The 23,477-nt window shown below is 36.1% G+C and overlaps 4 protein-coding genes across 6 annotated transcripts; 1 reads left to right on the forward strand and 3 right to left on the reverse strand.

Annotated features, from left to right (window-relative positions):
* The first annotated feature begins 462 nt into the window (after positions 1–462).
* LOC112779925 (protein trichome birefringence-like 36) lies at positions 463–2,380 on the forward strand. The gene is made up of 5 exons (XM_025824276.3): positions 463–884; positions 1,085–1,256; positions 1,332–1,513; positions 1,631–1,789; positions 1,881–2,380. Exons 1-5 carry the CDS (start codon positions 565–567, stop codon positions 2,179–2,181), a joined length of 1,134 nt encoding a protein of 377 aa, XP_025680061.1. The 5' UTR covers positions 463–564; the 3' UTR covers positions 2,182–2,380.
* A 709-nt stretch (positions 2,381–3,089) lies between these two features.
* On the reverse strand, positions 3,090–3,941 carry LOC112779926 (germin-like protein subfamily 3 member 2). The gene has a single exon (XM_025824277.3). It carries the CDS (start codon positions 3,939–3,941, stop codon positions 3,315–3,317), a length of 627 nt encoding a protein of 208 aa, XP_025680062.1. The 3' UTR covers positions 3,090–3,314.
* A 4,481-nt stretch (positions 3,942–8,422) lies between these two features.
* LOC112777427 (lipoyl synthase 1, chloroplastic) lies at positions 8,423–11,454 on the reverse strand. Of its 2 annotated transcripts, none has more exons than XM_025821796.2 (7): positions 10,913–11,454; positions 10,629–10,792; positions 10,404–10,494; positions 10,138–10,295; positions 9,398–9,569; positions 9,042–9,167; positions 8,423–8,866 (listed from the first exon to the last, which is right to left on the reverse strand). In XM_025821796.2, exons 1-7 carry the CDS (start codon positions 11,270–11,272, stop codon positions 8,780–8,782), a joined length of 1,158 nt encoding a protein of 385 aa, XP_025677581.1. In that variant the 5' UTR covers positions 11,273–11,454; the 3' UTR covers positions 8,423–8,779. The 2 variants fall into 2 exon arrangements, with proteins under 2 accessions (XP_025677581.1, XP_025677582.1); XM_025821797.3 differs by having other exon boundaries at positions 9,042–9,152; positions 10,913–11,433.
* A 1,827-nt stretch (positions 11,455–13,281) lies between these two features.
* Positions 13,282–22,923, reverse strand: LOC112777426 (uncharacterized). Of its 2 annotated transcripts, none has more exons than XM_025821794.3 (16): positions 22,626–22,923; positions 21,347–21,892; positions 20,841–21,084; positions 20,207–20,484; positions 19,756–19,908; positions 18,878–19,636; positions 18,656–18,750; positions 17,808–17,870; positions 17,608–17,696; positions 17,452–17,517; positions 16,360–16,902; positions 15,377–15,451; positions 15,130–15,200; positions 14,953–15,010; positions 14,323–14,569; positions 13,282–14,197 (listed from the first exon to the last, which is right to left on the reverse strand). In XM_025821794.3, the coding sequence occupies exons 2-16, from the start codon at positions 21,757–21,759 to the stop codon at positions 13,560–13,562; spliced, it is 3,792 nt and encodes a 1,263-aa protein (XP_025677579.1). In that variant the 5' UTR covers positions 21,760–21,892; positions 22,626–22,923; the 3' UTR covers positions 13,282–13,559. The 2 variants fall into 2 exon arrangements, with proteins under 2 accessions (XP_025677579.1, XP_025677580.1); XM_025821795.3 differs by having other exon boundaries at positions 22,552–22,788.
* Between the last annotated feature and the right edge of the window lie 554 nt (positions 22,924–23,477).

Below are 23,477 nucleotides of genomic sequence, written 5' to 3' on the forward strand. Positions count from 1 at the left end.
TACTGATTATGATCTATGAGTTGATTTAAAACGTCATAAGGGCACGTGTATTTTTGAGAAAAGTAAATATTTTATTGGCCTTCTCTCTGTCATATCCATCGGATGCTTACTTTCAATTTAACATATCTGTAGCACAATATTTGTTAAGTTTACCCGGAATTATCTCTTTTTCTTTATTATAATTTTAAAAAAGGGATAAGGCAAATGCTATATTAAGGATCAATTAGAGAATTACAGGTCTAATACTGATCGGTGTTGATTAAGTATGTATTGAAGAAATATTTTAAAACAACTTTTTATTTCTTTTATCCAATGAGTAATGACAAAAAATTATGATGACAACCACCTAGTACAGAAGTAGTGATCCTTGATTGTTGCAGGGCAATGGCTATGGCAATAAGTAAACAGTAAAAGTAACAAAATTTCCATGGTCCACACCACCGCAAGTCATGCCTTGACAAAGCACTTTTCCATCGACACAATGAGTCTCTTCTAAAACTACAAAGTCCTTCCCTCCTTTGAGGACCCTTCACACTATACTATACTCTCACACCTTGTGCTTCCATGGCAAAACCAAAGCTTCACTTGTGGTCCTTTCTCTTCTTCTGCAGCATCTTGCACTGCACACTGTCACTAATCAACCCAGAGGATGAGTTAAGCTGGCTTGCCATGGAATCTGAAGATGTTAACTTGGTGCAAACCCGAAAAAGTTCTTGGAAGAAATGTGACTTTTCAGTTGGAAAATGGGTCTTTGATGAGTCTTACCCTCTCTATGATCCCAACTGTCCCTATCTCAGCACAGCAGTAACTTGTCAAAAGAATGGGAGGCCAGATTCTGACTATGAGAAGTGGAAGTGGAAGCCATTTGGCTGTTCCATCCCAAGGTTTTTATATGTTGTCAAATGATTTGTTAAATGCTTGCATGATCAAGATTGTGATGCATGTTTGGTAGCTAGTACAAAAGATAGGTTATTAAAGCTCAAACTTCAGTTACAAAGTAGAAAACTTAGCATATATTAGTTTGTAAATGAATCCTGCTTATATTGTTTTGCTTGTTAATGTGACATATCCTAAATCCTAACAGGTTTGATGCACTGAGATTTCTTGGAAAAATGAGGAGAAAGAGAATAATGCTGGTTGGTGATTCCATAATGAGAAACCAATGGGAATCTCTTGTTTGTTTAGTTCAAGGAGTTATCCCAACTGGTAGGAAAAAAGTGACCTATAATGGTCCTTCAATGGCTTTCCATGCCATGGTAAGATGATAATCAATAATATTCTCTTTTTTCCATCTAAAATTGAATGACCTCAGTTTTGTTTTTTGCTTACAGGATTTTGAGACATCAATTGAGTTCTTCTGGGCGCCACTCCTGGTAGAACTAAAGAAGGGAAATCAAAATAAAAGAGTTTTACATTTGGATATGATTGAAGACAATGCAAGGTACTGGAAAGGAGTTGATGTTCTGGTATTCGATTCGGCTCATTGGTGGACTCACTCCGGCGAATCAAGCTCGTAAGAAACCTTTCTCATCTTCTAGTCTTCTACTTAAATTCAGCATCATTTTCTTTTCCTCCAAGTTTCAATTTCTCAGTAAATTAACTTTCTGAGTCTTGATTAATTAAATACCAGATGGGATTATTACATGGAGGGAAATAGGATCATCACAAACATGAATCCTATGGTTGCCTATCATAAAGGACTTAGCACATGGGCAAGGTGGGTGGATCTGAATTTGGACCCCCAAAGAACCCGAGTCTTTTTTCGAAGCATGTCACCTAGACATAACAGGTACCATCTATCTTTATCTGCTGCAACTTACCTTGATTATGTCTTCCTAATTCAGAATGGAATTCATTCTTTGATCTTGCCTTATATGAAGGCAAAATGGATGGAAATGCTACAATCAGAGGCAGCCTATACAATCTTTTAGCCACATACATGTTCCTGAACCAGTGGTAGTGCTACAAGCAGTGCTGAAAAGAATGAGATTTCCAGTGTACCTGCAAGATATTACAACAATGACTGCATTCCGAAGAGATGGACATCCCTCGGTGTATAGAAAGGCGATTAGCGAAGAAATGAAGCAGAAACCAGGTACCGGCCTTTCCTCGGATTGCAGCCATTGGTGCCTCCCTGGGGTGCCTGACATTTGGAATGAAATGCTGAGTGCATTGGTTTAGCTATTAACTATAACAGTATAGCTGTGGAAAATGTAAAGTCAAGGTGTGGTGTTATCATTTGACAAGAACATGGTTGCTCAGGTGTTTGTTTAAGTTTAATGTTATTTGATTTATAACACTATGCTTGGATCTGTCATTTTGATTTCGGCAAGCTGCCAAATCACTTTTCCTTTGTGATATAAACCAAAGTTTATGAATATGGGAAAAGAAAGTCATGTCATATATTATTAGAAGCGCGAAGGAGAGCCTTGGAGCAACGGTTAAGTTGTCTCCATGTGACCTTAAGGTCACAGGTTCAAGTTGTGTAATCAATCACTGATTTAATTATCATGTTAGTCTGCCTACACTGGACCCTTTGGGGTGCGACTCTTCCCCGCATCCTGCGTTAACGTAGCATCGGCCGCGCCTTTATATTATTAAAAGGCATTAATGTATAATCTAATTTCTTTCTTACTAAACAAGCAACCTTAAGAAAAGATTGGTGTTTAAAGAATAATCTAATTTTATTTTGCACCACAAAGAGTAATCCACTCTTTCTCTTTCCCTTGGAATGTGTTAAGCACATAATCATGGCTTGTTTGGTTCTTCAACAAAAGCATGACACCTAGTTGCTCATGGGAGAGCAAAATGAGTGCAACAACCAAATGGGGGGCAAGAGGAGCATTTTAACAAAGAAGCTTTTGGAGAAGTGACAGCCTCCTTGAAATGATGCTGTTGAATCATAAAGGCAAAGCGCAGTAAACGGCAAAAGTAAAGGAACAGACATACAAAATATAACTCAACCAACTACTCCTTTGATTGCAAACTCACCAGTCATTAACTAATGTGTTGACTTTAAAATATGAAAAAGCAAAAGCAATTATACTAAATTAAGGTAGCTATAAATTCATGCTAAATGAAGATGGATCTTAAAGATGAAGTAGGCCCTTCAAATATTGGGATCAATTATCAAAATTAATAAAGTACAAATTAATCAAATAACTTCTCACTGATGGGAAATTAAAAATTTCAGCTAATGGTCATTAATGTTCTGCAATACATAAAAAATTCCACTGTGCATGATGTGATTACACCTTGATCATTCAATTTATCAGGCCTCAAAATTTTTTTTCTCATTAACAGAAAGAACATATCTAAGAAGAAAACTTCTTCTTCAACTTAGCAAGCTCCTTAGAATTCAATCCAAAAGCCTTCTCCAAAAGCTCCACCTTTATATCAGAACCAAAAACTGCATTTGGAATTCTCATCAAACCAGGATTCTGGCTATCAAAGCTTCCCAAAATAGTAGCAGGGCCATCTCCAACATTCAACTGAAAATGCAGCATTCCTCTTGGAAAAACCATTACCTCCCCTTTCTCCAGAACTTTGGCAAAAACCTTGTTCTTCGTGTCGACAAATCCTGAATAAATCTTCCCCTCCAGCACAAAAGCAACCTCTGTTGCTCTTGGATGGTAGTGAGGAACATTGATACCACCAACATCAAAATCTGCTCTCACAAATGACACCCCCAGTGTGTTCAAACCCGGAAACACATTTGAATTCACAGCCACAGAAGAAAAACCAGTTTTTTTGAAGTTCCCTGGAAACTTTATCCCAGAGAAGGTGAAATCTTCTATGGTTGCCGCGGACGAGTTCTTGCATTCGAAGACGTTTTCTGGTGATTTGGCTATGCAGAAGTCCATCACTGGATCTGGATCAGAAGCCATAGCAGCAATAATGAATACCAAAAGAAGTAACAGCACTGAAACTTCATTCAACATTTTCTTGGAATCTAAGTATCTAACTACCTCTTGTAGTACTAGTATCAAAGTTTAGATGATGATATCAAGAAAACATTGAATGTTATGTCTGAAATTTTCTACTCACTGATGGCTAAACTTAGCTTCACAACTTGCTTCATCAATCATTCAACTCCAATATTTATAGGAATTCATAGTTTGGTTGTCAATTTCTACTTTAAGAACCTTTGCTTTACCATAAAGTGAGGATTGCTTAGTGGACAGAAAATGACAGCATCCAACAACTCATTGTTTGCTACATTCATTGCTTTTTCCTTTGTTTTGTAAGCGAATTGGTCATCAAAAATGATACATGCACGTTAAAAATCACCTACCAAATCAACAACTATGTTAAAGAAGTGAACACTCCCCATTTATTAGATCAAACAACAGAAAACTCCTTGGTGGAATAGTGGTCCAAACTGAACGAAATTTTGTTTAAAATGCATCAGTTAAAGTAAAGCTTCAAAATTTTGTAGGGGTTGTCCACCAAAGCTTGCGTGCAGACCCATACAAATTGGATGCATAAAGTGACTTATTTTTTACTTAAAAAGAAAGATAGCTTTTAGGATTATTTGGTATAAAGTAGTTGGTCAACTTTGGTGTCTCGCACACATGGCAAATATCATAGAGCTCATTCCTTAAAGTTTGTCTCAGAGGCTCATACTCTGTCGTTCATAGACTTGCATGTGCAGAGCAATAGTAAGTTTGTAAGGAATACATTTTTCTTTATATAATTAAAAAGAAAATATTGTTTCACACTCTTAATTTTTTTTTCATTTTTACATTTTTTCATGTAATTGAAAATCAATCACGCTAGGTCTGAGGTGTATACCAAAAATCAGTTACTAAATCAGCTAACAACTTAAATTATATATTAAAATATAAAATATATATTAAAAATAAAATAAACAATACATGTAATTTTTACACAAAAATATAGTAGCTAATTTAACTTTCAGACAAAAACTAATAGGACTCAATAAAATTATTACTAAAATATGCATCTAAATTTAAAAAAAATGATAATGTCACTCTTAATTTTTGATGTCACATTTCACATGATAATGTTAATTTTTTTTTATTTGAGAAAATAAAATATGATCTCTTATATATATTTTATAAGTGAGACAAAAAATATTAAAAAGTTAAAAATCACACTTTACATCTTTATTTTAAAAAATTGAAAAGATTCATTCTCTTAAAATAGAAATGACATTATCCTTTCTCCTAAATTTAGAATCATTCACATCGTTTCTTTCATCAATTTATGAGAAAGGATAATGTCATTTTGATAAATAGTTTTTTTTTGGTGACTTAAAAGAAAATAAACAAAAACTAAGAAAGAAAAAAAAAGACAAGAAACTGCTTAAGAAAGGCAGTCCCGCTGAATACTACTCTCAAACTCCTTCCAAGGCAATGGAAGCTCCACTTGGGGAGAAATAGTCCTCATTGCAGTCTTTGCCATGATGTGTGCTACTGTATTTGCATCTCTCAAGATCAACCGAAGATCAGCACGCCATTTCCAAGACATGATATCTCGGATTTTTAACACCAAAGGATCAGTAAACCCAGAGCAATCTTGTAAATTATTGACAATAGTAAAAGCCTCCACACAGTCTGTCTCACATATAATGTCTCTTTGTCCCGAGTCCCATGCTAAAAGAAAGCCTCTCCAAATAGCAAACAACTCTCCTTGCAAAATGCTACGACTCTCAATTGTTCCCAGACAGCCTCGTTGCCATCTTCCCTTCCAATCTCTGCTAACACAAGCAAAACCAACTCGAGCACCACTGCCAGGATAGCTAGCATCACAATTAATCTTAAAGGTACCCACTGAGGGGGGAATCCAAGAGCCACTAATGGTTGAGGGGATAGATAGTCGTTGCAACTCAAAAATATTTCGGAGCTCCTTTTCTAAGGACAAAGCCATACCAATCACCTTGTCTGTGGTCCAATGCTCGTGAGGATGAAAGATCTCGTTGTTTCTCGAACACCAAATCCACCAGAGACCAGAAAAGAATCTAAAGGGGCGCTGTTTGCTATTATGTAAGAACCAACTCATCAAATCCACTGGTTGATCGGAGATCCCTAAAGCTTGCCAAACAAGTTGGGCTTTTGGACAATCCCGAATACAATGTAAAACCGACTCCTGACTTGAGAAACATCGTGGACAGCTATCCGTGTGCGAAATGCCCCTTCTAAAACGAAATGCAGCAGTAGGAAGAGCCTCCCGAAGACATAGCCAGGCCAAAAATTTGTGCTTTTCCGGAACATGTTGACGCCAAAGCCAAAGCCAATTACCCCTATCCTCCCAACTAAACATCTTCTTACTGAGCCATAAATAACCACTATGAGCATCATAAACCTTTGAGGCCGCACCAGTCCAACACCAACCGACCTCTGAACCAGCTTGAACATCTGGGTTGTAAGAATTAATGTTGCTCTGCAGAGACTGATTCAGAGGAGAATAGATATTCTCAAGGTTCCACTGTCCAGATGACCAAAGGTCCAAGATCCTGAGATCTGAATCAGAAATGTGAACATAATCCATCTCCTGACACAGTCGCCCCTCTCTTCTCCATTTAGAAAACCAAAAGTTCTGTTCCAAATCCCCAATGCACCAACTAAAACCTTCCTTTAGGATATCCCAAGCTCGACATATACTCTTCCAAACATAAGATCCACTTCCTCGAGACCGACTAAAACAATCATCCTTAGAAGAATGGTATTTCTCCGTCAACAGTTGAACCCATAGCTTGTTGGGATGGTGAAAAAGTTGCCAAACTAGTTTTCCAAGAAGAGCAATATTGGCACAAAAAAGATCTCTAATTCCCAGACCTCCAAACTTCTTAGGAGTGACCAACACTTTCCAGTTAACTAGATTCAGGCCTCTACCATCAGCTTGACCCTTCCATAGAAAGTTTCGCATCATGGATTCTATCTTATTAGTTACCCCTTTAGGGAAGAGAGATACTTGCATGCGATAAGTAGGAATCGCAGTCACTACCGAGTTGAGCAAACAGAGTCTGCCTGCCTTATTAAGCAATCTTCCTTTCCAGCTGGCTAGCCTTCCCCGAATCTTGTCCAAAACATCGTTGAAAGTTGCGCGTGTCACCCGAGAGTGATTAAGGTTCACCCCTAAATACTTGCCCAAGTTTTGAACGAATCTGATGGAGGAGACTCCGGTGAAAATCTCTTTTCTTGTCGCTGAAACATTCCTGGAGCATAGCACTTTAGATTTTTCCACATTAACCTTCATCCCAGAGGCTTTGCAGAAATTTTCCAAAGCTACCATTACAGTTTGAACTTGCTGTTTTTCAGCTTTACAGAAAAGAAGCAAATCATCGGCAAACATCAAATGAGAAATTCTTGGACCCCCTCTAGAAACCGCAACTGGCTTCCACAAGCCCTTATCAACTTGCTGATTAATAGAACAGGACAATCTCTCCATACACAACACAAACAGATACGGTGATATAGGATCTCCTTGCCTAAGACCCCTGCTCGGAGTAAAGTTATTTAATCTATCCCCATTCCAGAGGATAGACAGTGAGGAAGCAGTGACACAATGCATAATCAGATTGACTGTCGGAGGAGGAAAGCCAAAACTCACCAGGGTTTGTTTCAGAAATCCCCAATCCACTCTATCGTACGCTTTCTCCAAATCAATCTTAAAGGCCAGGGTGCCTTTCTTTGACTTTGTCTTCTTCATGAAATGGAGAACCTCTTGTGCTACAATGATGTTGTCAGGGGTTCCTCTCCCCGGGATAAACCCTCCTTGAAGGGGCCCAATAATCTCTTTGAGATGGGGACGAAGTCTATTGACCAGGACCTTCGTTATAACTTTGTAAACCACATTACAGAGACTAATTGGTCGGAAATCCTTCATGGAAACCGGGTTTTCTACCTTCGGAATAAGAACCACAAGAGTTTCCATCATCCTTGGATCCATATCCAAACCAGAGAACGCATGACGAACCATAGTCCAAACATCAAAACCAACAATCTTCCAGTATTCTTTAAAGAAGAAAGCCTGAAACCCATCAGGGCCCGGCGCCTTAAAAGAATGCATACTGAAAACAGCCGACTTAACTTCTTCCAGAGTAACTGGCGCTGTGAGGCTACAACAGGCTTCATCATTCAGGGAAGGCAGTGGCACATCACCAAGACAACCTAAGTCTACATCCTCCGACTGGCAGAATAGGCGTTTATAGAAGGATTCAGCTTCCCTTCTAAGGACATCCGGGTCCGTTTCCCACACCCCATCTTGAAGAAAGAGACCATGAATCTTATTATGCTTTCTCCGCACAAGAGTCTGGACATGAATAGTTAAATGTGTCATTTTATTTTTATTAATTTTTTAAAATCGATAATACACTTCGTTCTCTCCACATAAAAGCCTCTTCATCATAGAATTGTCGAAAGATAATGCCTGCATTTTAATTTTTAAAAGCAGCCTATAAAATGATAAAAATATATTAGATCAAGAAAATAATGAAGAAAAAGTCAACTAAATACAGCCTTTCCTATGATAACTCAATTACAGTTCTAGAGTTCTGATGCTTCTGAGTTTGTTGTCCTCTTTCTTCTTCTGGTGTAGATTCTGTCTTATAAGTTATAACTGCCGTAAATTGATTGTTAAAGAATTTGAATCAAGAAACAGTACTGACACAGATAATGTAATGCCAATATAACAATGTATCTGACATCAAACATATCAATTTTATCTCCTCACGTAACCAATTTTTCTTGCAGCAGCACTTGTGAAAAACTCATAATCTTGTGTTGTATGCTATGCATAATCAAAGATAAAAAATTCAGGACGACGAGTCACCAGCGGTCTTGGCTTTTTCGCGTACCATTGTCTGGACAAATAGCTCTCCAGCCCTGTACGACGATCGAACCTGCAAAACATGTTACTGATCGGTTTAATGAAGACGATAACAAACCGTTAGAAGCACAACACATGCTGTTACATTCAAAGTGGAAGATTCTTATTGCTGTGAGTGACCTAGCACATGCATGTTAATCATACCAAAAGAAGGGTACAAGGAAATTCTGATGCATCTAAGAGCTTACCAGTGGCCCACTGGCTACATAACGAAAACCGATAGACTCCCCATACTCTTTCCAGAAAGCGAACTTCTCCGGTGTAACATACTCTTTGACAGTCAAGTGCAAGGGAGTCGGCTGCAACAATGACATCTTTCGAATCATCAATAGATCGCAATAATTGATCATTAAGGTGCATTGTCAGCCAAGCCAATCATAAAATACTCTCATAGATTTGGTAAAGCATGCTCCTTGCAACCCAAAAAATTATTGGATTGCGTGAAGGATTAGCATCACCAGTAAGCATGGGTGGAATTTTCAGATTCAAATTAAATCTATGAGAAGGAAATATGGACAGCACCAAAACATTTACATTGACTAACCTGCAAATACTGACCAAATGTCAGAATATCAACATCTATGGCCCTTAAATCAGCCATCACTTCTTTCACCTCATGATCAGTTTCTCCAAGGCCCAGCATTATAGAGGTTTTTGTTATCATTCCCTCTTTGCTATGTTTTGCATGCTTTAGAACTGACAAGCTTTGCTCATACCTACAACCACACTACATATATGAAACAGAAACTGAGCAGATGGTGATTCAGAGCAGAGAAAAGATCCGCCAACGGAAACAGACTGTAATTGTTTATTCATGTATAACCAAGTGACGATAAATTATTCAGTCAAATTATATTGTGAGCAGATATGCCAGAGAATGGAAGAAATTAAATACCAAACATATAGATAAATGTACAAGTATCAAGAACAGAATTTGAACTGATTTTCAGAGGTTCTTATACTAAGTTACAAGGATTTAAGGGTTAAATCTAGCCTAATCTTACTCATTATAACAGCTACATATTCTGTATATGGTAATATAATATATACACACACAGTGGATAATAGTTGTACACAAATGTAGGTTTTATATGGAAACAAAGGGTAGCAAACAAACAAGCAGCAAATTATTTAATGAAATCAAATCCATGTAATAGGCCATCATAAACAAATTTTGACATCATATATTGTTATCTTATATTCTTTTTGACCCTTTTATTTTAGTTTAAAAGAAACAAATAGTTGAAATTGTGAGAAGGCAGCTGGACCAGAAATGCAACATACCCAGCCCTAGGATCTCTAACAATTCTTTGAAGCCGTTTGACTGTCTCAATGTTGTGAGCAAAGACATCTAATCCAGAGTGAACCAGAGTTTCAACAGCTTTCAGATCACCCCGAAAATCAGAGGTTAAACACTCAACCATGATCTCAGGTTTGAGATTCTGCAAAAGCAATCGCAAAGTTAACTCTCAAACTTGCATGTATTTGCAATTTGCATTGTATGCTTTGTAAAATGCATCATGAGACAACAATCCAACATATCCTCGTACCTTCATAGCTTTAACAGTCTGAGCAAAATGCCCACTTCCTCCATCAGGTAGGTCATCACGGTCGACACTTGTTAGGACAATATAATCAACACTGCAAAAAAGGGTAACTCGAAATAAATTAACATGGAATAAGCTATAATAAATTACTACCAAAGAATATCTAAAGCACAAACCACTATAAGAAACTACACTTGTCAACAAAAATAGCACACATCAAATACTCACCCCCAACTAGCAACAGCCTTTGCAGTATTTTCTGGTTCCATAGGATCAGGAGGAGCAGGGTTTCTGCTAGTCTTGACAGCACAGAATCTACATCCACGGGTGCAAGTGTCCCCAAGAACCATGATTGTTGCAGTTGCAATACCATCCCCACCTCCATTCCAACACTGTCCATAAGAATAAAAAAACCAATAATTTAAATAATCACGTCAAATCAAGGCCAAAAAAAAAAAAAAAAAAACATCTTTTCATGTTTCCTAAAACAAAAATGAAGTCGGAAATGGAACCTCTCCAATGTTGGGGCACTGAGCTTCCTCGCAAACAGTGTTGAGCTTCAAATGGGACAAAGATTCCTTAATCTCTTGGAACCTTTCGCCTTGGGGAGCTCTCTGCCGCAGCCACAGTGGCTTCTTAACATTGGGGTCTCTGCCAGTGTAAGGGCCCAACCCACCAGGGTAGGACCCGCTCTTGCGCTCCGATTCCATCAGCTTTGGCGGGGCGGGAATCGACGCCGGCGACGGAGAAAGCGATGAATCCGTGGCGTCGCATCGAATCGGGTTGAGGAAACCGCAGCGTTTTCGGGATGTGGTGGGAAGTGGGGCGGAGAAAGAGATTGAAGAACGGTTGAAAAGCGACTGCTGAATCATTTGATAGTGTGATGAAAATGCGAATTTGAGAATCAAAAGTGAGGAAGGAAGTAGCGGTTAGAGTTGCGGAAAGCGGAGAAAACAAAGCATTCCATTGTTGAAGTTGGTCTCTCCGTCCCTCTTAAAATACAATATATATTTGATATTTCCCCAATTTTCATGCACTATTGGAAAGGGGAACTACCTAAAAATAATTAATTTTTTAAATTTATTATTTATGAAATCATCTAAATTCGTAAATATGATTAGATAATCCTGTAAAATTACCTTTTCGGTGCATAAAAATTAAAATCAAAATCAAATCTTTTTTTGTTTCCCACATTATCCCCCAACTCGACAAGTTAAGGATTAATTGCTTAAGTGAATAAGTGAGTTGACCACTCGACCAGCCCAAATTGGTTAATCAAATCTCCTTTAAATAATTACAATACCAAAAATCAACTATTTTTCTTCTTTTCAACATGTTCAGATGTAACTTAAAAAAAAAATAACTTGTTTCATTGTTGAGATAAATTAGAAAAGGACAAAATGTAAAATGTCAAAAGATGGTTGCAGAGAGGTTGATTGCATTACAAAAGAGATTTTTGTGGAGTAAAAAAGATAGCAATATGGTATGTTCTTAGTAAAATGAAAAGTGGTACAAGCACCAAAAAAATTAGGTGAATTAGGAGTAAAGAATGCAGTAATTAAAAATATAGTATTTCTATTTAAGTGGTGGTAACGGTTTTTAAAAAAGGAATACTGTTTATTGTGAAAAAAGATAATATGCTCTTATAATAATTTAAACCATAGTGTAATATTATCAAATTAGATACTATCTTTAAAGAGTAGCTTGTAAAAAGACATTTGTCAAAGGATAAAAGTAAGGGATAAAAGAACATAATTTTGGAAAAATAATTGATTACAAGGTGGTCATTTAAAAGTGAGTTTTCTAAGACTCTTCTCTATTTCAAATTAACAAGGAACTATTATAAAGGACTATAAATTCTGAGATGGGTTAGAGTAAATATGAAATTTCTATTGGAGAAGTCCGAGAAGAGAATTGTACCAATGAGAGTTGGAACTTGTCTATCAACTTCATGATAGGTTAAGACCTGTTAAAATATCAACGGGTAAAGAGGATAGTGTTGTTTGAAATTTTGATTAAAAAAAATATTTTTTCTATTAATTCGTTTGTGCAGGTGTTACTGTCAAAAATTCTATAAACAGATATTACGAGCTACAGCTTCACAAGTGCAATTTGAAGAGGGTTGGTTCCTTCGAGAATTGAGCTTTTTGGATGATTTGTTTTAGTGGAAAAGGTAAATACTAAAGAGAGGTTGTGTAGATTACGAGTATTTCATCAGAGTGACAATAACTATGTTCTGTGTAAGAAGGATATGGAATTTGTTCACCATTTATTTTCCTGTGAATTTACTTGACAGGTGTGATGCTTTCGATAGAGTTTGGACTGTTCTGAAAACCGTCAAAGAGTTATTTGAGAATTAAGCAGGAGTGTCTGATAGAAAAAATGAGCAAAAGAAGTGGCTGATCATGCTCTGCTCTTTACAGTAATTTAGAATATTCAGCGGGAACAAAAAGAAAGAGTTTTCAACAATAAAAAGGCAAGTGTTGAGGTCATTAAAAAAAAGGACATTTTTGAACTAGAAAGAGTGAAGTGATTATTGATGGCAATATCATAAATGACAATAAATTGATATCACTTGTGTTTTTCTTTTTTATTTCTTTGTTTGTGTCATGTTTGACTTTGTTGCCCCACTTAAGTGTGTTGAGTTTTTTTTGTTCCAAAAAAAGAAAAGGGCAAAATGCACGAATTATATTTTATTTAGAAGTGTGTGAAAAAAAATATATATAAATTGTTTAGTACTAAGAGTTATATTTAAGATTAAATGACGTTTAGTTGGGGAAAAAAAGAAAAAGAAACTTACAAGAACTAAATTTCAAGGAACTCAAGCTACAGAAATTAAGGTCTTAATGAGAACATTTTCAAGACCATGAGAAAAAATACGGGACAATGAAGACGATCAAAATTTCGTTAAGAATGAGTACTAATTACAACCTATGAAATGCTCTAAATCATATAAACAATTGGGGACTACGATTTCCTTTTTTCCTTTAACCCTTTTTATGGGTTTCTATCTTTGGTATTGTATTGATAATCATAAGTATACAAAAAGAATGGGCAAAGTGAATCATGAGATGCTTGATTCATGTGAATTGTATATGCAGCTTATCACCCAAAAAAACACCCTTTTGTAAGCGCCAACTGGTGCAAGAGAATACCTTGTCATAGAAGCATATTCAAATCAGACAAATCATCCATTGGTATATCCAAGCCCACTGCATCATCTTGTAAACCATCCTCATCAATGTTCAACCACGAGTCCAGGTCTTGATGCCCATTAAGTTCACTATCTACACCTAGTTCCATGGGGTCTAATTCATGCAAGTTTGCAAAATCCATAGGCTCCTCAGGGTCAATGGACACATGAGATGCAGAACCCACTTTGCTTTTCTTGTTGCTACCACTGGAAGTTGGTTCATTAGAGCCAGAAGCCAATTTATGCTCAGTGTTGTTATTTTCCATCAACTGGCTATGAGATCCAATTCCAGAAGTGGATAGTTGAGCTGACTTCTGTTTGGGCTTTGCTTTGGTTTTACGCTCACCCCGGCCGCCTTTTGAGGCAGAGTTTCTTGCAGAAGTGCCTTTGTCTCTCTCTCTTCCGCTCCTTTTTCCCTTTGCTCCACCCATGAAAGAATTGCCAAGAGTTGACTCAGATCTCAAAGCAGCACAGCCACTAACATCATCAAGTAGCACTTCCTTTTTCTTCCCTCTGTTTAGTATTGGTCCAGTTCTGGCAAAATCCTGGTCAGAGGGATTGTCTAGATTTCCCAACACATCCTGTTCCTTGCAAGGAAACAAACCTGCAAGCACCAAGGTCCAATTTGTTACGCAACAAGAAAGATAAGTGCTTTAAATAATATAAATGAAACTAAAGGCAAATGCCAAAGACTCAAAACACATAAAACATGATTAAGATGGAGGAGACCTGAAAAGGCATGATCTTGCTGAGAGTTTAGAGTTTGTGGTAGATTTACAGCAAGGACCGGTCCAGCATTGCCATTACGGGCAGGAGAAGCAAATAGCACATCTTTAAAGACAGGCTCCAGAAAGCAACTCCTCCCAGTTTCCACAAATTTCCTGCATCTAGCTAGTGTCCTCTTCATGAAAGCCAAAGCAACTGGCTTTGCAACCTTAGTAAGGCCATTTCTTGCGGCACTACTTCCACGGGTGGCCTATCAACAATACCGAGGGTCATTTCATAGTGCAATTCAGTTAACTCTTTCATAAACAAACTGTTATTGCATATTCACATCATAATAGTTAAAGAAGAATCTAGAGCAATGGCAATGCTTTTAACTCATCTCTTTCTAAGCTGACACAGAAGGAAGGGAAAGACAAGGTCAAGCACAAAACTTGCAAGTAAATTTTTGTAATAAAACAAGCCAACAGCGAGGAATTAACATCATCCTACGTAAGTACCACATTAAAACTTGTCACTTAAATAAGAAAATAAATAGCATTATTTAAAAAAAAAAGAAAAACACGTTAAGAAAATGAATAGCATGTTTCAAATAACCTGTAGAACAGATCAATAAATAAATAGAAGTTAAATTACCAGCTTCTTCTTATAAGCCAACTCAACAAGTTTTTCCATAGCAACTTGCTCAAGGGCTCTGTCAGTTGAGGAAAAAACATTCAGTGATTAGTGAGGGTCCAGATAGATACTAAACATACACATTATTTCCATGAGTTTATCAAATCAAAACTCAAAAGTATTAAAACCTAATCATACCGTTGTTCCATTTCCCTGCCCTCTTCTACTGCTGGAATGAGTTTCATTAAGCCCTTTCCTTTTTCAGTGACCTGCATAATTGGGCAAGGACAATCAAGGTGTAAAAAAATACCCCTCAGGCGGATTTTCTGTCAAAACTGTTAAAACTTTCACATAATGCAGCATATATACATATAAAAAGTAAAACAAAAGAAAAGAAATCCAAAAATAAATAAATAATCAATAAATAAAACAAAAGTATTAAAACCTGTTGGTGAAGTTCCTTCTGTAATTGAAGAATATCTTGATCAATAGCTTCGCAATCTCCATCAGCAAGACCAGGCTTTTATCAGACAACAGAAAGATCAGATACCAATAGAAGTTTTAAAAAAGTGAAGTTACAGAAATCATATTCAATACTCAGTAGTGTCTCTAAGCATATTGCCCATGTGTAGACATTTACATATTATAGGCTTGTTTGAGTGAGCTTCTAAAAGAATCTTTTCTGAAGTGATTGTTTATTAAAAGACCTTTTAGAAAAATAAAATTAATTTGATATTTTGATGTTTGGATATTTCATTTAAAAGTATCTTTTTATCTATCAATTATGTTTGGATACAACAATATAAAATTATCTTTTAATTTATTTAGGGTCTATTTGGATAAACTTTTATGAAAATATCTTTCTTAAGTGTTTTTTTTTAAAATATCTTTTAACAAAGTAAACATAATTTTATGTTTGGATATCTCATGTAAAAATATCTTTTATCTATCAATTATGTTTGGGTACAACAATACAAAAGTACTTTTTTGTTTATGTTAAAGGCATCTTTTTTAAAGTAAAAAAAAGTATTTTTTATTTTTCTAGTGCTTTTCTTTTTACTATTAAAAATATGCCAAACACGCTAAAAAATAAAATGAAGTGCAGAATTTTGGGCTTGAACCATGAGGTGCAGACCCTACACACTGCTGGAATTTATTTAAAATTTGAAAAATGGGTGAAGCAAAGGTAGAACTTCAGACTACATGCTATAAAACAATGTCATGGACTAGTAATTCTACAAGGCTAAAAGCCTAAGTTGTTCAGATGACAAATTGAATGATTTACATGTCACGTGATGTATATAAGAGAAATGAAGAAATAAGAAACAGAGATGGAAGATGGCAGCTAAAGCATAGAGTGAACCTCACATATAAATAAACTACAAAGACCACTGGCTTCCTTATAAGTTCTACCAATGAGAAGCTTACCACTGGATCTGGATAAAGGCCAACACTCTGCAGCTCCAGTAAGATTCTATCATCCACACCCAATTGCTCATAATCACAATTGAAAGATGATGAACAAGAAACCCTATGCATATCTGGTATACCATTTTCAGATAACATGTCGAGCTTTTCAGTCCTTGGATGCAATGGTCCCTGGTGCATTTGTTGTAAAAACACGTCACCTTCATGACCGTGGGCTGTGCCATTAGTAAGGCTAGCATTCCCATTACAAGAAACCATGTTAGAATTGAATTCATATTCAGAGAAAGACATATTCCCATCTCCAACAGTTTCTTCAATTTGGTCATCAATAATCAGAGCTGCCAGTACCCTCTGGTACAGTGGGGGAACTTTGTTTCCTTCTGTTACCATTTGTCTGCTTAAAAAACTAGCATCAACATGCTGATCAAGCATGTCAGCCATCAAGGACATCTTTATTGAATCAGTTTGATTTAAGACTCTTCTTTCTCTTTCTCCAGAGAGAGAACCTGGTGAGAGAATGTTATCTGTATGTGTACGTTCATCCTGGAAATTCACATGAAGAACATGTTACTACAAAAAGAAAACAATGAAAACAGAAAACTGATAATCAAAGTTCTAATTCTTGATTCCTTTTTTTGCACAAACTTAATTGGGCTCCACAGTTCATCAAGCTACACATTAACAAACATGTAGACTAGAACCAATAAGTTGGCCAGCATGTAAAAGGGAGAAGGGGAGAGAGATTTCAATAAGCATGATCTGGAAAAGGTTTAAATGCAATGAGCCATGTGTTATGGCACATCTCAATTATCACTTACGCATAAAAATGAAGATAAATTAATGCAATTAAGTGCACCCACTGGTTCATCTTAGTGATACTGAAGAATGGCAAACTTCTTAATAACAGAAAGTTAAAGCCAGATAGCATCCAAAAGCAAAAATATCCTGACTGAAATAGAAATAGACCTCAGAAATCATTGAAAGACCATAAAAAAATAAAGGAAATCAGGTTTGTTTGTAAGATGTCAACATCAGATACAAAGCATCAAATATAAAATGCTGAGAATTAAGATTTAGCCACTTAGATATTACCAGGGCATCATTTCCAAGGCCGAGCATTTGAGACAAACATCTGTGATCCTCCTCTGTTGACTTAACCTAATGCAAAGGAAACATAAAAGGAGGAAAAGGCAATACTTCCATTAGGGGAACTTATATTTCATATAAAGAAATAGTTGGAGTACCCACCAGGTGCTTCAAGTAAGCTATGTCCTCCAAATTGACAGGACCAAAATAAGGTTCAAGCTTCTTCCAAAACGAACTAGAACAACCAATATCTGCCAAGGTCCAAAGCAACATATATATATATATAGAAAGACTCACCAAAGCAATATATGTGGTAGGTATACTACTAAAAACCACAATACAGTTCGAGTCTAGTTACATACAGCTGGCATTACTTGCGAAATTTGCAGCAGCTAAAAGTTCCTCTCGGTCATCATCTGACTCACCTGGGAATTTCAGACAGTTTAGTATTCTACTGCACTATAATATTTAGCAAGGATGATGTATTGCTTAATTGCAATTTTTTTTAATTCTAGTCCACATTCATTAAGGGACAGTTTTGTACTTCTGTTGCATGACTTGGCATGTATACAGTACATAAATTAACTTCATGTGTATTACAATACTTGGTTTAACTTGACATGTATCGAAACACAACATACATTTCAAACAGAAAAATGTGAGGCACAAATAATCACCTAAATTTTGTAGACTGAGAAAATTTTCCAGAAATATTAAACCCTAAACCCAAGTAGATCATGAATATAAAAGAAAACGTGAGTGATGCAGGATAGCGGAAGTTATGATTTAATATGATTAGGATTTCTGCTGGAAGAATTAACGGCAAAAATTAGGGGAATTGAAAGCTTACATTGGATATGTTGGAGCAGGGCCAGTTTATAAGAAAATGAAGGCAGAAAACAAAAAGCAATATTATGTATTTCATAATTGTAGTGTGTGCACAGATAGATATAGAAAGATAACTAAAAGAAATTGAATTTTAAAGCCACTTGTTAAGGCTTTTAATATAGAAAAATTTTATTGGGAGGTTAAAATCTCTAAATCAACGCATCTATAGTGCATTTATTAAAGAAAAAACTTAAAAAATTTCCAATTGAAGTATCCTTAACAAGTGCCCAGACACTTGTTAGCAAAACCATAAGAAAATTTATATTATCATCAGTTGGAAACATTGCCGCTGAGTTGAATGTAACAATTGGTGATTGTATACCTGCGATATCTGGGGAATCACTAGTTGATGGAAGCCCATTGCGAGTAATAGTTTTCCTATCACATGATTTCTTCAATGGAGGACGCCCTGATTTACTGAATCAAATACAAAAAGGTTTTCAAGAAGAGTGGGAGGAGGGAGTATAACCACCAATTGTTTTATTTTGGTAGAATATATAACCAGGAAAAGCAAGATGGAGACAGAGAGGTGAAAGAAAAATACCTTCCATTCTTTTCAGAAGAATGCTTCATACTTCTAATTGGCTTTGTCAAGGTTGCGATCTCCAGCTTTTCTTTCACTGGTGAGATGCCATTCTTTGACACTGATGCACCCCTGTTACTCCTGCCCTGTCTACGCAAACCATCTCCAATCTCTTTGCCTGGCATTTTTTTCTTTTTCGTTGCTAACGCAGGGGAACTTAAATTATATGAATTATTTATGGCTCTTTCATCGACATCATTACTTCCCAAACCTTTCTCATTTAGTTTACATTCACCATTTTCCCCAGCAACTGATTCTTCACTTTCAGATAATCTAGTTGGGGAAGAAACATTTTCGTGTTTCACTCTACCTTCTTTAATGATGTTCACAGCATCCTTGGAAACTGTAGTAAAAGTCATCCTAGTACCAACATCCACAGGGGAACAGCCTTCCAATGACACCTGCACTTCATCACAATTCAAGACAGGGGATACCACATTGGCTCTTCGAGTGCGAGAGATCTTTTGAGGTCTCTGCCCAACCCATTGGGCCATAGGGGATGAAGAAGATCCAGCAGGCAGAGGACGCTTACGATTGATAGTTACTAAATGAGGCTTGTTCGTACTTGAAGGTTGTTCCCAGGTTTCAAGCGTTTCAGAAGAATGAGATACAGATGATGAGTTTCCGGCCATCAAAGGAGCAGTTCGTGGAGCCCTTGAAGCCTTTCCTTTTGGCAATGCATAAGTACCACCTGTGTAATTATTATCACGAACATTAAACCTAATAAGAAAAGATGAAATAGAAAGATATTAGTCATAAACTCTCAATACAATTTTATATCAGAGAAATACAAGCTTGTTAAGAAGACTCCATAAAAAGCATTGATGATCAAAACATACTTGCTTCCTTTATGTGCATCTCGTTCATTATTTAATCCATCCATTGAATCCCTTGAGACCTTTTCTTGCTCATTCTTGGCAGTTGCACATGCAATGGAAATAGTAGACAGGGAAGCTACATCAAGCTTGCTATTACCGACAGTATATCCTGACCTGAGAAATAGAATGTTGCAGCCAGATTATTCTATGGTGTTGTGGCATACAAAAATGCAAGTTTTAAGATCATAGGTTCATAATACCCATGCTTAAGATCACCTGTAACTTCAACATAATAATACGGAGGTTTTGTTATTGAAAGAAAATAAGATAGGACCAAAGAAAACTTTAGGAGAAAGCAGTATAATCAAAGACCTTGTTATAAGTTGTTGGTAAAATGCCTTTTCTTAGTTCTTAAATTAACATCATTTCTCAACATTATGGTAGATCAAAACAATTCATAAATTGGTTTTACCTCAAACCTTGGGCATCAGAAGACTGCATACCAGACTCATTAGTTAGCTTTAGATGCATAACCCTTTTAAGTTCTCCCTCACCATCATTGGATCTGGAGAAAAAAGTGCCCATGGAACGTTTTCGTTTCATTTTTTTGTCCCATGTTTCTCCACCTGCAGGTAATTTTCGCATCTTCTCTTCAACAGTGTCACAACCTCTGCTACTATCCTTCATATTGTCTCTATCCTTTCCAACAGCCAAAGGCTGCCTCATACAGCTAGTACTTTGTCCTTCAGCCTAGTGTTTTTGAACAAAATATAGAGTACAATACAATAAAATAATTGTGATACGATATATAATTATATAGGTATTAACCTATTAGAGAAACTAATTTTGATAATAAAGACAGTATGCGAACAAAATACAGTTGGTATCTAAGAGATAAAACTAATTAGTTATCCATGTGTCATCAATTAAGTAAAGGAATTCAATGAAGCAATTCAAAATATTCCAAGTCAAGTTACTCGAGATATTTACAGAAAATATATTCACAGAAGTAGTAGGATAAAGTAGTGGTACATCTGCCAGTAGTTTGGCAGAAACACAGATTTGTTATATGTAATCAACCACAAACAAAAATGATGCCTACACACCCGAATTTCAGTAGCTGATGTACGTATGCGCTTATTCAGAATGACATTCTTAGGCCTGTCCTCTAGTCTTTGATTCACATGCTCTGATGGATTCCTATGAGTCTGACTTCCCATCTTCAAGAAATGTGGCCCACCGCCTAGCCTTTCATTTGTCAATATCTCATTCCTAAGTTGTTTCTTCATGTTTAAAGCCTCCCAACACTTCAATTTATGTAAGGATTCATCCAACCTTTTTGATCTATATCTGAGAAGAACCTCAAATTTCACAACCCTCAGAATGAACTACTAATTGACAGTAGACTAATATATAAAACGTATCAATTTTGAAACTGTTTTGGACAATTCAGTCATTAATAAATTCAAACAAATCAGAAAAATCAATAAAAAATGACAGACCATCAATTATGTAAGCTTCAAATGCAACCTCTATTGCGAATTGGTTAATTAAAATATATATTTAACTGATTAGATGATATCAATGGTATTGCACAAAGTTCCTCAACTACCTAGCTCGCGCAGAAGCCTCTTGCACACTTGCTTTGAATCGCTTCAGTTCCTCTGTAGCCACAGGAGGGGGATGCTTCAAATTAGCAGTTCCAAAAGCACAATCTTCACGGGTGCTACCAAAAGTTATCCCTAGGACTCGCCTCAACTCACCAGACCTAGTATATTTTTGATCTCCCATGGTTATCGGATCCAATATTAAATACTGAGCTACTGGAGCTGGATCTCCTGTAGAAGTATAATTTCCCCGGGACACAGTAGAACATACCTGCCCCTCATTACCGTCACAAAAGCTTGCAGACCTGTCCAAACTGCCATTCATCAGAATCCCTCTCTGTCCATTCAGAAAGGTCCCCCTGAAAACTGGTTCCTCTGGACTAGTAGCACTTAAATCAAATCTAGTATTTCCAGCCATAATAAGTTAATGCTAACTGAACCAAGACATATATACTATCCCTTGCGCCATGTTAGCTCTCAGTAAGGGATCTCTCGAGGACAAGCCCATCAAACCATAAACAAGTATGAGTAGTAATATACTTGGGATTTACCTGCAGTAAGTCAACAACCGAACTATAATCAATATACAAGATTATGGAAGGTTAAAAATGTGCAGCTCAACAAAGTGACAGAAAATGAGAGTTGAAAGATATGCGCTAGCAGCAAATTCAGAAATTTGGATGACCCATATAATTAATCCTATTGCGAATACGCCAAATCACTGTCAAGAAGCTGGGAATCCACAAAACATAGTGGTTTAATGGTGCAGTCAAATTGGGGTCAAAAGATAAGAGCTCCGCGAATACATTGTTAGTACATATAACATCAACCATGTGATAAAAAGAATAAACCAAGAAAGAGAAACGGAAACAGAATTTACTTAATTCAGTGCAGAACTGTATTAAAATATCAGTAACTAGTGCTAGTGTAGTAGTGTGATTTCTCAGCACATTCAAACAAAGAAGTAAATGCATAAATGTAGAAGCAGAATTGCACCACTAGATAAACCGCACATTGCTGAAAGGAAAGAAAAAGAAACTAAAGGCACAATTAAGAATGAAGCTATAACAGTTTGAAGTAGCAAACAAAAGACACAATGAGGTTCATCTTCGAATTCAATAGTGTCACCGGAAAGGATAAAAACCAGAGCAAGAAAAAAAAAAAGAACAATTCTAGGGTTCAACAAGGAAAGGCAACTAAGCACTCTTACCTGCGAAACTGAGCGAAAGTGGAAGAAAAATTGAGTGATGAGATAATGGGAATGTGGAGGGAAAAAGAGAGTACCTGCATTGACCAGAGAGGGGATTGAGGAGAAGATCGAATTGTAGAGAGAGAAGGAACATGGAAAAGGGTGACTCTGTACTGTAGGAGAGAGAGGGTCCCACAGAAATATAGGGAAAGGGGAGAAGATGGAAGAAGAAGAAGAGATTAATGGTGAAATGAAATCAGAGCCGTTTATCAGATTTGGGAAGTATGTAAACAGGGTTGACAAAATTTTCTATATGTTGCCGCTGTCGTCTTCGTGACTTTAGGCCTTGTTTGGCCCCCGAAATATAAAAAAGGATTTAGGGAGACGAAATGTAAAGGGTGTTTTTTTATTGGTTGTTTTAACTTTTGAGTAGAAAATCAATTCAGCTCAATCTATATCTTATCTTTTCTTTTTTTTTTTTTTTTGGATGAATATTCATTCTATCCAAATAATATATTTTTTAAACTGCAGTTACTTGTCTTATATTTTGAATTCAATTTGATCCAATATATTAGTGGTTTGAATTTGCTTAATTTTTAATGGGATACAATTTTAAAATATATTATAAATGAAGAAATTTAAATAAAAAAATATAATAATATTTTCAGTCATATTATATGTATATTAAAAATCAACTATTAATCAATTGTTGTCTAATAAATATATATTTGACATCTTATTAAAAAGTTTTATTAGATTGTTATAAATTAAATTTAGTTATTTTCTATTATATATTTAATTATTCTATTGTAGTTATTATAATGATTCATTATTTTGTTAGTAAATTATATGAAATCATATATAAATATACATAAAATATAATGATTAATTTAGTAATTAATTTTTTCTGTACATAAAATATTGTTTAATAAAAATTTATGATGACA

This window comes from Arachis hypogaea, chromosome 19 (assembly GCF_003086295.3).
Source record: "Arachis hypogaea cultivar Tifrunner chromosome 19, arahy.Tifrunner.gnm2.J5K5, whole genome shotgun sequence".
NCBI lineage: Eukaryota > Viridiplantae > Streptophyta > Magnoliopsida > Fabales > Fabaceae > Arachis > Arachis hypogaea.

Coding starts and splice junctions, on each gene's coding strand:
- LOC112777427 (XM_025821796.2), bottom strand. CDS start 11,272: ATGATTCAGCAGTCGCTTTTCAACCGTTCTTCAATCTCTTTCTCCGCC. Junction 10,793..10,912: donor AGTGCCCCAACATTGGAGAG/GTTCCATTTCCG, acceptor TCTTATGGACAG/TGTTGGAATGGAGGTGGGGA. Junction 9,168..9,397: donor CATTTGGTCAGTATTTGCAG/GTTAGTCAATGT, acceptor ATGATTCGAAAG/ATGTCATTGTTGCAGCCGAC.
- LOC112779926 (XM_025824277.3), bottom strand. CDS start 3,941: ATGTTGAATGAAGTTTCAGTGCTGTTACTTCTTTTGGTATTCATTATT.
- LOC112779925 (XM_025824276.3), top strand. CDS start 565: ATGGCAAAACCAAAGCTTCACTTGTGGTCCTTTCTCTTCTTCTGCAGC. Junction 885..1,084: donor TTTGGCTGTTCCATCCCAAG/GTTTTTATATGT, acceptor AAATCCTAACAG/GTTTGATGCACTGAGATTTC. Junction 1,514..1,630: donor CACTCCGGCGAATCAAGCTC/GTAAGAAACCTT, acceptor ATTAAATACCAG/ATGGGATTATTACATGGAGG.
- LOC112777426 (XM_025821794.3), bottom strand. CDS start 21,759: ATGGCTGGAAATACTAGATTTGATTTAAGTGCTACTAGTCCAGAGGAA. Junction 19,909..20,206: donor TCTGATGCCCAAGGTTTGAG/GTAAAACCAATT, acceptor TCTATTTCTCAG/GTCAGGATATACTGTCGGTA. Junction 15,201..15,376: donor AGAAGGAACTTCACCAACAG/GTTTTAATACTT, acceptor CCAATTATGCAG/GTCACTGAAAAAGGAAAGGG.